This window comes from Quercus lobata, chromosome 12 (genome assembly GCF_001633185.2).
Source record: "Quercus lobata isolate SW786 chromosome 12, ValleyOak3.0 Primary Assembly, whole genome shotgun sequence".
Classification (NCBI taxonomy): domain Eukaryota; kingdom Viridiplantae; phylum Streptophyta; class Magnoliopsida; order Fagales; family Fagaceae; genus Quercus; species Quercus lobata.
In genome coordinates, this window is record NC_044915.1 from 23236300 (window position 1) to 23252993 (window position 16694).

General features: G+C 33.0%; 1 protein-coding gene across 1 annotated transcript; it reads left to right on the top strand.

Moving 5' to 3' along the window:
- The first annotated feature begins 1772 nt into the window (after nucleotides 1-1772).
- On the top strand, nucleotides 1773-10426 carry LOC115970004 (TMV resistance protein N-like). The gene is made up of 3 exons (XM_031089653.1): nucleotides 1773-2538; nucleotides 3975-5040; nucleotides 9923-10426. Exons 1-3 carry the CDS (start codon nucleotides 2036-2038, stop codon nucleotides 10379-10381), a joined length of 2028 nt encoding a protein of 675 aa, XP_030945513.1. The 5' UTR covers nucleotides 1773-2035; the 3' UTR covers nucleotides 10382-10426.
- The last annotated feature ends 6268 nt before the right edge of the window (nucleotides 10427-16694 follow it).

The window sequence follows — 16694 nt, forward strand, 5'->3', positions numbered from 1 at the left end:
TTGATTCTCTATCTCACAAATTGTTGTCTCTCTCTCCTAGATTGGTAAGTCTCTCTTTTTCATCTCTTTATCTCTCAACTCAGTGGTGTAGATTGTGATGGAGATAGATAATGGTGTATTCTGATGTTGGGTCTGTGGGTCGTGAGGTTTGTTGATCTAGGTTTGTGGTGTTTGTTGATTTCTGGGTTTGTGGTGTACACTGATTTTTGTTTGTGGGTTTGTGTGTGTGTGTTGATTTCTAGGTTTGTAGTGTGTGTTGATTTGCGGTTGTGTGGTGTATGTTGATTTCTAGGTTTAATTGTTGATGTATGTCAATTTTTGGGTTTTGGATTTTGGTGGGTGTATGTTGATTTTTGGATTTTGGTTGGTGTATGTTGATTATTGTTCGATCTAAGTTTTGAATTTTGATTTGTTTGGTTATAAAGAAAGTACATGAAAGGCAAAGAAAAGAAAAGAAAAAAAGAATTAATTTACTAAAAACATGAAGAACATGAATACTAAGAACAAAAAGAACATGAATAGTAAGAACAAAAAGAACATGAACTGAAAAGAAAATTTTATTTTATTTATTTAATTATTATTTAAAAATAATTAAATAATAACTAAAATTTTATTTTATTTTATTTTAAAATAATTAAAGAAAAGAAAAAAAATGATGTGGCATTATTTAAATGCCAAATTAAAATTTATTATTAATATTTTAATAGCCACGTAGGTGTTTTGAGTGCCCACAGTGCACTCCGTTAGTTATGTAGGATATTTTTATTAGAAAGATGACGGTAGAGATAAAAACAGAATGCATTTTTCAAAATAGGGACTAAAACCAGTAAAAATAAAAGGTAGATATCAAAATGAAAATAGAGTGAAAATGTAGGGACGAAAATAATATTTCTGCCTATAAACAATTAAAGCCAACCCTTTTGGCCAAATATTTAAAAGTGCAGATCAATCAGTTTACAAATGGGGGATAAATCTAAAAGAATTGGAAAGCAAAAGTACACTGAAACAATGACTAATCAAAAAATGTAAATTGAGCAACTGAACTTATAATGTTGTCACCGGATAATTGTAGTATCACATTGGAGAGGATGTTTATTTTAACTGGGAGTGATAAAAGTATAAAATGTGCTTTCAGAGTACTATAGATTTTGGACTATTGAAAAACCAAAGAGAAAAATACTACAGGTTTCTATATATTAAAAGAGGATAAAAAATTCATTTACAAGGGTTTATTTTTCTTTTTTCGATTTGGTCTTTGGTTTTGATAATTGACAATTGTCAAACATGCTTGTAAATATAGATCATCAAGAGAATTGAAAGATCTTATCACTGAATATACAATTTTTGATTCACGACGAACTCCACATTCTGCAACGTGTGAGGGAGGGACAGTCAGGTAGTGTGAAGTGTTGAGTGACTTGAGAGTCAAGTCCACCAAGGCTGTGGTCCTGCGGAGATGTGTAGCAGTGCGATGATGACAAATGTGTAGCTTAGGGTTTGGAGTGGTTCGGATTGGGCTGGGCCTTACTAGTGGATGCAGTAGTCAGTCCAGACTATTGTACAATAGTCTTTTTTTTATTTTTTCTTTTTTTTTCCTCAAAAAAAAAAGACTATTGTATAATTTTCCCTTGCCGTGATAATTGATTTGTTGCAGCAACTTCTTGTAACAGACTTTTTTTTTTTTTTTTTTAAGGAGAAAAAAATAAGGACCTTTATAATTATATTACATCCCGAACAGGACGCCAGATGACCTCAAACGGAATAACCTAATCTCGAGAGCCTGCATGTACCACTGGTTCGTTAGTGTTTTAATATATTATCCCTTTAACCAACCATCGAAAATCGCACCAAACTTTTTGACTATCCCCACCTGCCCGCCACTTTCCCCTCATCTTCCTTGGTGGTTCTTGGAAGATCACAAGAAGACTACCGATCGACCAACTCTACAATTAATAACGTTTCGCTTCGCATTGGTCTTTTCTAATTAGCTTTGCTTAATTTCTTTCTTGGAAGAATAGTTTGTTGCTCTGCTTTCATGGCGCTAACAACCTTTTCTTCATCATTCACATCCAGCCCAAGTCCTACATGGGGTTACGAAGTATTTGTAAGTTACAATGGCGATGATACTGGCAAAAGCTTTACAGACCACCTCTTTTCTGCTCTGAAACGGCACGAGATTCGCGCCTTTAGAGATGACAAAGAGCTCCCGAGAGGAAAAGATATTTGGACCGAGCTAGAGAAGGCAATCGAGACATCAAGGATTGCTATTATAGTGTTCTCCATAAACTACGCTGCTTCGAGCTGGTGTCTGGATGAGCTGGCTAAGATCTTGGAATGCAAACGGAGCTTGCAGCAAATTGTGCTGCCCATTTTCTACAATGTGCAGCCGTCCAAGTTGCGTGCACTGAAGGGGAATTTGGCCCAAGTATTTGCCAGTCATGTGGATCGTTTCGGGGAAGATAAGGTGCAGAGGTGGAGGGCTGCTTTGACTGAGGCTGCAAACTTGGCCGGGTGGGACTCGGGAAATGACGCACATCGGTAATTCATTTTTTTGCTAAATATATTTGACAGTAATGATGTAGATACTACAAAAAAAAAAAAAGGCAAATATATATAGTGATGGTTTCTAAACTTGTATGACGTTTCTATGAGTGATTTTAGTCCTACACTTGTGATCTAGTCTAGGTACTAACAAAGTTAAAGTGATTGTTTTGATCTAAAATCTGTTTTTAAGAAACTTTTTTTAGGGTGTAAAAAGAATTTAAATTATATAAAATCTAATTAAAAAAACTTGAATATATTGACATAACAAAAAAAAAAACTTACAAAGTTACAATTTTTTTCTACTAACAAAATGAATAGGCAAAAAGTGACTAACGGGAGGTTTTTTTTTTTTTTTTTTTTTGGTTGTTGTTGTTGTTGTTGTGAGAAACGACTAATGAGAGTTAAAATGAGAACTAATAATGTTGATATGAGAGTAAAAAAAATGAAAGAAGGTCTAAAATGTTAATCATAAAGAGAAAATTTGAGAAAGTGACAGAGAAAGGGGCAAATAGTAACAAATGATAGCCATTTTGGCTAGAAGTCAAGCCGTCGAGCAAAGTTGCTAGTGTTGCTAAGTAAATCTCATGGCCAAAGTATCTCTCTTATTATCGCTTTTAGGAAAAATGAAATTGGGCAGTATTTTTATATAAAGGGTTGAACGAGTTTCGAATTAGATTAGAAGTTTTTATTTTTATTTTTTATGTTTTTTAATAGGCTTTTGTTGAATTTTTTGTTCATTTGTTGTTCTTTGGGCAATTTTTACTATTATTTAGGTTCATTTTTACTATTATTAAAGAGTTAAGGATTATGTTTGGGGGGACCAAGATAAGTTTTATGAGAAATTATACGTTTACAACAATTTCATTACAAATTTTAGGTGATAAGTTGTTATTGATGTATAAAAAAAGTGATGTCAATGGTGTGTCTAATTGAAAACTAGTAACAATGTGCTACTTAAGATCTGTTGTGAAATAATTGTGATCATAACATTACTCTATTTTTGTTGAACATACTTAAGATGCTGAAGTCATTGTGTTCAATATTTAGAGAAAATATTTTAGTTTAAAAATAATTATGCATATAAATTTTTTTTTTCAAGTATAAAATTCTATTTTGGCAACTAGGGTGTTCATTTGAACACTCTAAAATGCATATGGCGCCGTTCCTAATCATTTTTTTTCCATATAAAGTTATAAGTAGCAGTTTTTGGTTTGGCAATATCGTGTACGGGACTAAAAAAGCAATTAAGGACTAAAATAGCTCATGAGTCATGATTAAATCTTAGGGAGCAACAAAAATGTTTTTTTAGAGAAACAAACACACAAAAAAGGGAGCAATTTTGGTGTTTCATTCTATTCATGGTTAATTAGTTTCATCTTAAATAATAAATGATCGCTGACTTCTATTTTTATTTTGGATACAACTTGCAGTTCCGAGTCAAAGCTTATAGAGAAAATTATTGGAGATATTTTGATTAAATTAAATCTGGCATACTTCACTGTTACACCCTACCCAGTTGGAGTTGAGTCTCGGGTGCAAGAAATCAATAAGCATTTAGATGAGTATGCAGGTGATGTTTGCATGGTTGGCATTGGGGGGATGGGTGGCATTGGCAAAACAACAATTGCCCAAGCTCTATATAACCTAATAAAATGTAAATTCGAAGTAAGTTGCTTTCTTGAAAATATACGAACAAGATCTGAACAATCAGGTGGTCTGATTGATTTACAAGAGCAAATTATTTCCAGTGCCCAAGTAAATTCCAAGAAAAAAGTTAGGGATGTTTATGAAGGAATTGGTGTTATAAGAGACATAATTCAGAGTAAAAAGTTTCTTCTTGTTCTCGATGATGTGTGGGGCACTGATGAGTTAAGAAAGCTAGGTATTGATAAGGATTATTTTCAACCAGGAAGTATAATTATTATTACATCAAGAGCTAAGGACCTGCTACGTGGTGCTGGGTGTGATTTCATCTATGAATCACCGTTCCTGGATTACAATGAGTCTTTTCAGCTCTTTAGTTGGCATGCATTTGGAAAAGACCATCCTAATGAAAATTATGTAGAGCTCACAAACGAAGTAGTATATTATGCTAAGGGAATTCCATTGCTATTGAAAGTTTTGGGTTCTAGTCTGTTTGGCAAGAGCACGTTGGAATGGAAAAGTTCAGTGAAAGAATTAAAAGATTCTCGTTTTGACTATCTTGATATATTGATGGCAAGTTTACGTTCACTAAGCGATAAGCAGAAGGCGTTGTTTCTAAAAATTGCACTTTTCTTTGTTGGAATGGAAAAAAATTATACTTCGAAAATACTTGGAGACTCAGATTTCTCCTTTGAAAGTGAACTTGCAGTTTTGGGTCGTCGATGTCTTGTAACCATCGATTGCTTGAACAGACTGACAATGCATGATTTGATTATACAAATGGGTAAAGAAATTAACCGCAGACAATCTTCGGAAGGAGCTGGAGAATATAGCCAACTATGGTTTCATGAGGTACGTCTTTTGTCTAAATAAATATCACACGGTACGAATAATAAGACACTTCCCTTTGCATTTCACATTTGTGTCAATCAAGTATCTTTCTAATTGCAGTCTACTTTAATTAGATGAATAATGCTAATCTTAAAGTCGGCGATGTTTCTGCATAAGCTACAGTGTTTAGTTGATCTTCTACTGTTCTACATAAACTGCAAGTAGGTTCTGTTTATAGCTGGAACTTCAATCGTGTTGCCACATGCTGATATTCAATTTGTTAGGATTGGGTTAGTACTGTTGATATTTCTGTTATGACACGTGTACAGAGCTGTATGATGTTAGTTTGTTTTAATTTCCTGCCAAGTTTTTATCTTTGCTCTGGTGTATGTATAACAGAGCATTTGTAAATTAATTGGTTGGTTAAGCAGGGCTGACCCTAAGGATCTTGGGCGGGCTAGATGGATTCTTGGGTCAGGTCCGGGTCAAACACTCAGGTCAGTCTTAGGGCCAACCCGACTCGCCCAATCTTTTTTTAAAAACGACAAAAAACAAAAACAAAAACAAAAACAAAATCCATTTGAAAATTATTAGGAATAATTTTGTGAAATACTGATAAAATTAGAAAATTGTTAATAAAATATACTTAGCTATTCTCTCACCTGTTTGGAGGAGGAGTACTAGAGGTAGAGGATGATTGGCTGGAAGGAAGTGGTGCTTGAGAATATGAAGACATTTGGTGCTCAAAAAGGAACAGGAGTTAGGTATTGTTTTGTGCATATACGTGTGTGTGTATATATATATATATATATAGGACAAATGTATGGAATAGAAATGTATTTTTTAATTAAATAACTACATGATAGAATTTTAAGAGAAGAATCTAAGGAACAACACTTAAGTACTATAACTAAGTCTTGCTCATATATATATATATATATAGAGAGAGAGAGAGAGAGGGAGAGAGAGGTGATTGGACTAATTTTAGTTCGTAGGCTAAAACTAATGGGGTAGTTTTATTCTTTTTTTTTTTTAGAAAACAGTTTTATTCTTGTTTTGGTTCTAGTATTTCATAAAATTAAAAGTCTAATGTTATATACTTATGTTCCTAATATGGTGTTCTAAAATATTATTCATAATACAAATTTTCTTCTTAATTTCATCAATTTTTTGTCAACCATAACCATCACTTGAAAATTTTCTAATAGAAACATTTTGAAAATTATTTCCTTTTAAGTCATGTTTTCCTCCATTAAACCTTGATTTTAAATTTGAATCCCATTTTGAATTTGGTTTGCCATTATAGATTAGGAATTTGGCTAGATTAGATTGCCAATGTCCCAGTCAAGTCTAAATTCATTAGCTAATGAGAAAATCAAGCAATTTAAACTTATAGCCACCCAAAACTCCCCTTTCCTCTTTTCAAAATTAATTCCCTACATTCATTGGATATGTTATTATTCGTTTCTTTATTTCTTTCCCCCTCCTTTACACGCAATCCCCAGTCTTACACTTCAGCATCAAGTTTTAAACACTCATAATTATTAGATTTAATTTCTATCATTAAAACACTGTTTTGGTCCCTATATTTTGGAGTTATAGTCAATTTGGTTCCTATATTTTATTAGTAGTTAATTTGATTCATGTTATTTTCAAGTTTCAATTAATTTGGTCCCTACCGTTAACTAACAGAAAATATCTACGTGGCAAATGGTTTGCATTGTTGGCGGGCATGTGGCTAACATAATAATATAATATTAAAAATGTGCTATGTCCACAACATTTTCTCAACAAATCATAGATGATTAGTTGTTATTGGTTCAAATTTGAACATAACATTAAGATTACTTTTTTACCTCAATAATAACAACCAATAACAACCTGTCACTTAAGATTTGTTGTAAAAATTGTTATGGATATATAATTTCTCTTAATATTAAATATTTAAATATTTAAAAAGCCACCTAAGCATTTTTTTTTTATCAATCAAACTATGCATTTTAATTTAAAACAAAATCTATATCAGACAAAAAAAAAAAAAAAAAAAAAAACTAAAAATATTAATTGGAAGAACAAAAATAAAGAAAATGAATTTTTTTTTTAAATAAATCTTGAATTTCTTTTATTTCCTTTTCCATCCCTGCACTTTCTTAAATACCAAACACAATAACCAGCAGCACCAAAATCTGAAACTAAACAATATAACTTCTCTACCTCTCTGTCTCATTCACTCTCACACACATGCATAAATCCAATCTATTTTCAATAATATAAGCTTCCTTGCCTCTCTCTCTCTCTCTCTCTCTCTCTCTCGCACGCATACACACAGAAATCCAAATATTCATTTCCAATAACCATGGCTGAGCATGGTGGAGCAAGAAGGGACATCAGTGACTTCGTGCAAGGCTTCGACAGTAGATGCCCAAGGGGAATAGCAGGCGCAGAGGACGTCATCGTGGGCAACGCAAAGGGAGAAGCGGGTCTCGTCTGTTCGATACCGACAATAGGGATACGGTTCTAGGCCTTGCTGTTTTAAATGTTTTGTTGGATTAGAATTGGGAAAACTAATTTCCGATGGTTGAGGATTTCAGTTTGGGGTGGTTCAACCTTCAATGGTTTGGATGTTGATGGTGGCTGTAAATGGTCGAATCTGACTGTGGTGGTTTTTTATGGTTGTGTGAAGTTGCTAGGAAAATAGATAAAAGTAGATAAGTGTAAAAGAAAATTGAGTTTTAATAACTGTGATTATTGTTTAGTTTTAGATTGTTGTGTTGCTGGGAATTATGGCTAGTAGCTAAGAAAATGTTTTAAGAATACAGAAGAAAAAATAAAAAGAAATTGAGGTTTTTTTTCTTAAAAATAATCATTTTTTTTCTTTCAATTAATATTTTCAGTTTTTACAGGGGTTTTGTTTTAAATTAAAATGCTTAGGTGGATTTTTAAATATTTAATTATTTAATATTATATTATTATGTTAGTCACGTGTGCACCAACCATGCAAACTATTTGTCACATAGATATTTTCCGTTAGTGAGTTAACAGTAGAAACCAAATTGACTATGATCCCAAAATGTAGAGACTAAAATGATATTTTTACCTACAATTATTCAATCTTATAGTTGTAAACCTTTTGTGTTTAATTTCCTCATCACACTAACTTTCTAATTTGGTTGGTGAATTTTCGGCACATTTAGTATATTGTAATGATAATTACATAAGAATATGAATAAGTATTACAATGAATACAAGATGTTAAATTGAAATAACTATTACTTATTCATTTTAAAGAATAGCTATTTATACCACTACACACCCTTAGTATAATGGTCATTTCACAAGTATAAGTGCTTGTGAGGTGTGGGGGTTAAGGATCAAGGTTCAAGTTTTCAGGAGGGAGTTTACATACATACATACTTAGATTAGGTAATATTAGAATTTCTATCTTATATTAAAAAAAAAAAATAGCTATTTCTTTTTTATGAAAAAAAGAAACTTTTTGTATTCAAATTCTTAAAAAGAGGTGATGGTTGGTAGCAGTAAAATCTCACAAAGTCTTCTCTCTCCCTCTATAATATACCAGACATGTGCCTTGTGATTTATGGCAGCCATGGAAGGAAAAACTTTCCCTCCAATTTCTTATTCCTTTTCTAACATCAATCACACTTAAAGAGCAAGATTTAGGTGCTGTTCCTTAGGTTCCCCTTTTAAGATTCTACTATATAGATTTTTCCTCATGAGATGGAAGTGTATTTTTAAGATTCAGCCATGTGGCTACTTAACTTAAAAGGAGAATCTAAGGAACAACACCTAAGGTACTGTACTTAAGTTTTATCCACACTTAAATACTTTATATTTATTCTCTTCCCTCTTGAAAAGTTTTATTGTTCAAATCTTTAGAATTGTTACCATTTTTGAATTTTGAGATTTTTTCCATGGAGAGACACTGTGAATCAAGCCAGCCAATTACGTAAGTCTAGGCTGTCTAGCTATTTTCCTTCTCTATGATCATGATCATGAGTCTCTCTATATAAGATTAGTTCATAGTAAAATGTGTAAGTTTAAACCATAGGTAGTAAAATGCACCAATTAAAAAAATCCTCAAAAAAATGTGGGAAAAAAGGCCCAAAACAACATGGGAGGGGGAATCTGCGGGTTGGGTTGAGTTTCTCCCTTAGAGAACTCATTTTTTATTGGGTTAGGTTGTGCCGGTGCCTATGAACCCGATCCAATCTCAGTCCTAGTTAAGCTAAATGCAATTTCTCATTAATATTTTCTCACCCCAAACACAAGTTTCCTTTGTTATTTCTTGCTTAAGCTTCTATAGTTAAAAATAGCACAAATTTTTACTACGTAATCTTTATAAATTGACGGGGACAATGAATGTGATTGGTAGATTTTAAAACATAACAAATAAATGTTTGATTACCTTATTTTGCTTGGTGACACACCAATTTACAAAGGCTATATAGTAACGATAACACCACTTTAATAAGAAGACCACATATGACTATTTTAGTGACTAAATTAAATAGATCATGTGACAACACTAAAATGATTTTTTTTTTTTTTTTTTTAAATACCACACATTTTTGTTTGCTGTTTAGACTTATTCAAAGGAAAACTGTTTGAGTCTTTGAGATGTGTCTATTTTACGTTGGATCGGATTTTCATATATTTACATTGTAGGCACATAAAAAGTGGCATATATTGTAAACTTTTTGCAAATGTCAACACTTTACCACTTTTTATGAATATAAATCTACATTGCAAATAATTCTCAAAAAAAAAAAAAAAAAAAAAATCTACATTGCAAATACAATGTAAAAGGAACGTTTATGGTTTGTCCATTTTATATTTGATTTATGCCTCATCATTTGTTTTTGAGCTTCCTATATTCTTGTAGGATCGACCTTCCAAAGGTAACGGGCGACATGGTTGGCCCAACTTCCAAGAAAATTTGCTAGAGACTAGGTTCTTTGAGGGCGAAGCTCCCTTTGAGCACAACCTGTACTTGTCAGACCCTCCAATAATGGCCATTGTGAGACAGACTGAGCAACTGAGAAGTCTAGAGGCTGAGCGAATGTTGTGGGAGGCTGAGCGCCAGATTTTGCGCCTACAGTTGGAGAACGAACGAAGGGCACATCTAGCCACTTGTGAGGATGCTGCCAGGGCTTCTTGGCAACTAAGAGTTCAGAATGCTGCTTTGAAGAGCGAGAATATTCACCTTCGTATGTTTTTAGCAGATGCTAGGAAATTTGCCCCACAACTCAATATGGTTCTTCCCTGTTCAGAATTGGCATCTGAGAGTGCTTCTTCTTCATTAGCCTCTAACAGGGGCGGCTTGATGCATTTGGGGGCCTAAGGCGAAAATTGATCATCTTATTTAGATGCAAAATTACTACTAATTAACATGAACTACATAGAATTTTTTTTTTTTTTGGAATTTTTAAGACAAAAAAAATTTGACAAAATTTTTCATACTTGTTGATGTGGTAGATTGATAGTGGTAAGTAAAACAGTGGTGTTAGTGGTAGATTTAGATGAAAACTAGTAAAAGTTTGCTAATTAAACTCTTATTATTATTCTTTTTTTTTTAGAAGTGCAACATTCACAATATTTTTTACAACAAATCCTAGATTTTAAACTGTTTTTTGTTTTTTATTTGAAAATATCACTATAATTATTTTTTTGCCATCAACAATAGGCTGTAATAACTTGCTACTTAGCATTAATTGTAAAAGTGTTGTGAAAAATATTATGGACGACGTTACATTTTTCTCTATTATTTTATTTGTTTTTCATCTAATAAAAAAAATTATTTTATTTATTGATTATAAATAATCCTATTGGTTAAAATTTAGGGGCCTTTTTTTTACTTGGGGCCTTAGACGGTTGCATTTTTTGCTCCACCATAGAGCCGGCCCTGGCCTCTAATCAACCTACAATAGCAACCACTACTCCCGTGGCTTCGATAAGGCCAGACACTCTTGGTTTGGACCATGCTACTTTCCTTGACTGCCTGGTCATTGGCATCCAAAGCTTCGGTGATCCATCAGAATCCACTCCACCTATAAGAGGCTCTGACCTCCCACAATAGATAAGATTTTTCTTTTCCATTGGTGAGTTGAGAGCATATTCGATTCCAAGTTTTTTTATTTTTTTTAAATTTAATGTTGTACATTAATTTGAATTGCATGTATAATCAGTTTTTAAGTTCCAATTCACATAATTTTGTAGTTGGTAATACTGTTCAGGTAAGCAAATCACCCATCAGAGGTATGGATAAAACTTTCCGTCAATAAAGCTTTTTGGGCTTTTTTTTGCACGCATGGTTTTAGGACGACAGGCATGCTAGGTAGTTCACTCTGCGGGTCTACATGTAGGTCGTTTCTTGTTAGTTGTTGCCTAGAATTAGCAACTTGACATTTGAGTGTGTCAGGAATCAGGCGTTGTGTAAGTTATCAATCAACCTTTAGAAACAGAAGAATCTATATGGCTTGTGCTTCTACGGGACTATCAGCTACTACCAAAAGAGTTTCCAGACTGCTTTGACTACAAGCGCACGGGATCAATTTACGAAAAAAGCAAATGATCCGAGGATGGTTTTTGTGTGTTGTATTTGCAAGCCGCTTTCACGAAATTCATGGATTCTCTCTTTTATATGAATTAAAAAATAATACCAAGGACATCATGTGGCACTATCGACAACAGGATTGTCGTGTAGTACCTTGTCAAGAACATATATGGTTGCACTCTGTACCGCTAAATCATGCCATGGCACAGCTGTTGGAAGCTGGAGATGAAGTGGAGTATTCAATACAATTTATCGGTAGTTGCCGGCCGAAGAAATTTGGGGTCAACCTGATTTATGAAAATGATAAAAAGGATTTCCGCTACTATTTTGAAGCAGTGATCCAGAATACATCCCTTCATGAAGATGTTTCTACAGATAGAGTAAAGGCTTTTGATAAAAAAAAAAAAAAAAAAAAAAAAAAAAAAAAAAAACCACCTTTGGGAGGTGAAAATGGCCACTACCACTATTTAGCAAAAAAATTAGCAATCTATTACTGTTTTAGAAATATGTAAGGATTTACCATTTTTTTGAAACTCGAATTTGTGAAACTCAAGTTTGCCGTGAAACTTGAATTCCAAAAACTCAAGTTTTTTGAAAAAATATATTTCAAATTTGCCAGAAAAATTTTTATGGTACTCAAGTACCATAAAAAATTTTCAAAATTTTTCCATGGTACTCGAGTTCCATTAAATCGAGTACCATAGAAAACTCAATTTCACCAAACTCAAGTATCCAAAAAGTGGTAAATCCTTATATATTTTCGAAACAATAGTAAATTGCAATATAGTTTGCAAAAATGTGTTGTTTGGCTATTTTCGCCACCTTTCAAATGCACAGGTAAACTTTTATAACTTGCAGGCCACCTAGTAGTAGTAGGACCTTGATATCTCACAACGTAAACGAGTTTAGTTAATAGTTTTTTTTTTTTTTTTTTTTTTTTTTTTAAATAAATAAATAATTTAATCAAGTAGCTTGTGAATAAGTTTAAGTTGATTCGACAGGAAAATTAATCAAGTTTGAACATGCAATCTTATTTGGTGATGAGTTCTAGCTCAACTTGTGTTTGAAATAAAACTAAATGATAAAACTTGAACTTTTAATACTCAGTATGGCTTGTTTGCAGCTCTAACTACATACAAGGTAGTTCAATCTATTGTTTAGACATGTAGGTCATTTTTCTAAAAATAGAGAAAGAAATACAAACAAAGAATATAGCAAGAAAGAGAGTGAAAATGAATGAAACTAGTGTGAAAAAAGAATAGAGCAAGAGAATTCTTAAGAGAAACTAACTAAATTGCATAAATGAATTAGTTCTCTCATTACAATATGGGTGATGCGATGATATATCTTATAATCTTAGATTATCGTAATCTTAGGAAAAATCAAATCACTTAGGCTGTGTTTGTTTCGATTGTAATGAAAATTGGGAAAACATTTTACATGATGGTCGGTGTTTGGTTTGGACTGAAAATTTAGTCAACCCGAAAATTAGGATTTTTGACCATAAAATAGGTGGGCCTGAAGTGTAAAATTGTTTACACTTCAGATTTATCTTCAAACCATTTCCATAGTCTACACAGAGAGAGAGAGAGAGAACTAGCCACACACACACACACACACACACACACACACACACACACACACACACACACACACACACACACACACACACACAGACTAGAGATAGAGGTCGTCGACGAGGGAGAAAGCACCACCGACACCTAAACTTGAGCTCCGGTCCACCGCCGTCCGTGGCCTTGCCTATCACCACAGATCAAGATCAAATCCGAAGCCCTCTTCCTCTCTCTCCATCCTTCTTTCTCACTCTTCCTCCCATACCGATCTTATTTCGCTCTCTCTACCTTTTTGTCCTCCCTTCCTCCCGCACTGATTTGGCGTCATTGTTGTGGATTTTTTTTATTGGAAATATATTTGTTTTTGTGTTTTGGAGAACTAGTGGTTGGGGTGATTTGTGTGTTTCAATAGTGGTGGGTTAGGGTGAGTTCTAGTGTTGATGGTGGCCAATTGGGGGTGGGTTTTGGTGGATTGGTTGCTTGGGAGATTTGTGGGTTTCAAGGGTGGTGGGTTGTGGGTTTGGTAGATGGGTTATGATTTTGATTTTGAGATTAATGAGTTTTGATTTTGTTTATGATTTTTTCATGTTAATTTTTTATGTGGTAGTTGATGGTGGCTAGGTTTATGGTGGTGGCTAGGTTTGTGGTAGTGACTGTGGTGGCTGGGTTAATGGAAGTAGGTTTTTATATGCAAAACCAAATATTGAAAATAATTTTAAGGCAAATTTTCCATAAAGCAAACAAACAACTGAAAATATTTTCATTTTCATAAAACATTTTCAATTGAAAATATTTTACACTTGGAAAATATTTTACATATTTCCAAACGCAGCCTTATTAAGGTCACATTACAGAGAACCTAACCCACCTATATGTACCCTTAGATTAAGCCTAAACTTAATATTGTTATTGTTCATGAGCCATTGGAGAATCTGTTACAAATCTAAACAAGTTCCATTAATCATACCTAGGAGTGATATTAGGTTAGGTCGGGTCAGGTTCACTATGACCTGAATCGAGTTTGGCTGATTGAAACCCTACCCGACTGAAAAAATCGGGTCTATAATCAGGTTAGTTTTTCGGGTCTCGAGTTGGACTTTTTAAAAAAAAAAATATATTGCTAGCTGTTCATATATTCCTTCACCAATCTCTTCCAAGAAGCACAATTCCATAACAGAACCATCATTCACATCTTCAAAGAAAACCCAAATCATCCAATATTGTGAAAAAATCAATAATAAAACAACCTAAATTCATCAACCTTGATTATATATGTTAAATATCAAAATGAAGGTCTTAAGGAGAATTTACAAGACCTTTTCATAGGTTTGAAGAAGCAAAAGAAAAACCCAAATCATTACAAAGTATACAAGTTTTTGCATTAGCAGATTTATTTAATAAGATTTCTTTATAATAGTCTAGCAAATCAGGCAAGAATCACCCTTTGCCCTTCTCCAAAAAACAATAATTAGCACGTCACGACCTTCTACTTAGGACCCAACCTCTTTTACCTTCAAGATTACAATCAAAATTGCAACACCAAACAATAATCAGCTGTCAGCCAATGACAAATGAACACATGGTTCATTAACTCTAAATATCTAAATTTATTAATTTACTAAACCACACCGTGTGAGGGAGAGAGGCTAATCACGTCTTTTTTTAATATGATACCGTTTGGCTTTAGAAGAATGACATCATTTTGTATAGATTGTAGTTGTTGTTTCATATTGGTTGAAACGCTGTTGGTTTTTTTTTTTTTTTTACAAGATAGAATTTCTACTCTAACCTAATCTAAGTGTATTTATGTGTGAAACTCCCATCTGGAGACTTGAACACTGGCCCTTATCCCCCACACCCCACAAGCACTTATATTTGTGGAGTGACTACCGCACTAAGGGTGCACGGTGGTGAAGCGCTATCGTTCAGAATTGTACCATTAACATTGTTGCTTAAAATTAGCAACTTGGCATTTCAGGTGTTAATAAGTTATAAAATGTAGGCTAAAATGTAAATTGTAAATTGTAAATTGCCCCCAATCATCTAATTTTATTTTAGTTCAATTGAGTCTTTTAAGTTTCATATTTATTCCATTTAGACCTTCTGCCTAATTTTGTAAAAAAAATTCCATTAAAAAATAGGCTAAAATGCTAAGTGCCCTCTAACTTAAATTTATTTCAATCTTCTAATTTTACCTTTCATTCAATTGAGTACTCTAAGTTTCAAAGTTATTTAATTCAGGTATTTTATCTAATTTTGTTAAATTGTTATTAAGTATACAATTAACTAATGAAAAAAAAATTGAAGAAATTTCTTACATACAAAATCTATAAAATATTTTTATTAATTCTATAGATTTTTTTATGTGAACATAATTTTTTTTTTTTGGTGAGGAAAAATTTTTAACAAAATTAGGCAGAATGCTTGAATTGAATAAATTTAAAACTTAGAGGGAAATTTATTATTATTATTATTATTATTTTGATAATGTAATTATTATATTTTGTATTAAAATTTATGTATGATTTTTATATACGAAGTTAGTAAAAAGAGCACGCGCGCGCGCGCGCACACACACACACACACACACACACACACACATATATATATATATATATATTCTTGAGCTAGTAATAAGTATATTATTATATTTGAACTTGACTTGTTTGGTTAAGCACATATAAACAAATAATTAAATTACTAATTTGGTCACTCTAAGTATTGAACAAAGTTTAATTTGGTCTTTCTACTATTTTCTATTTTATAGATTCAATAGAATTTGAAACTTATAACATTTGTTCTATAATAATTTCTCTTTACAATTAGGCCAAAACATGGATGAGTCTATCAACTATTAACTATGTTTATTTAATCTATTAACTTTAAAAATCAAGTCAATGTCATCCTTGAGTTTCCTCTCCATTCTTAAGTTCTCTCTCCAACGACATAAAGCCAATTTCTTTTCCTTCCGACAGACTTACATAACTGGACTACAGCCCATATTATTGAGTAAATCTTCTTTTCGGCAATTTGTTGTTGGTTGGTTTTTGTATTTCTATTGTTTTAAGGGATTGCTAATTGTGTAGCCCACATTCACCAAAAGAGAAACGGATTAAAAAAAAGAAAAAGTGTAGCCATAATCTTTGCTTCTTGGGCCTGTCATTGTAATAGATGGTTGGAGTTTATGGCAGCAGATAAATCTGAACTCTTGGCCTCTTGGGCCTCTCGCTCCCAATCAAGGTGTACATCTGTTTAAGAGAGAATCATATGGATATGGCCCTTGAATCTTCAATTTGGTTTTATGAAGATTTACTTTCAAGTTCACCATTGCTGTGTAATGAATTGAGATTTTGTTTTGAAATTTAGAGATATTGCGTTGCTTGTGAGCTTTTTTGTTTTGTTCATAACGTATACTCTTGCTCCTTGATTGTTGATTCTCCTGAAAAATGAGGTCTCTTAAGAACTTTGCATTGCTGAGTGCATTGAAAGGGCGGCATCGTTGGCTGTTCTGTCAGACGAATTTGAAG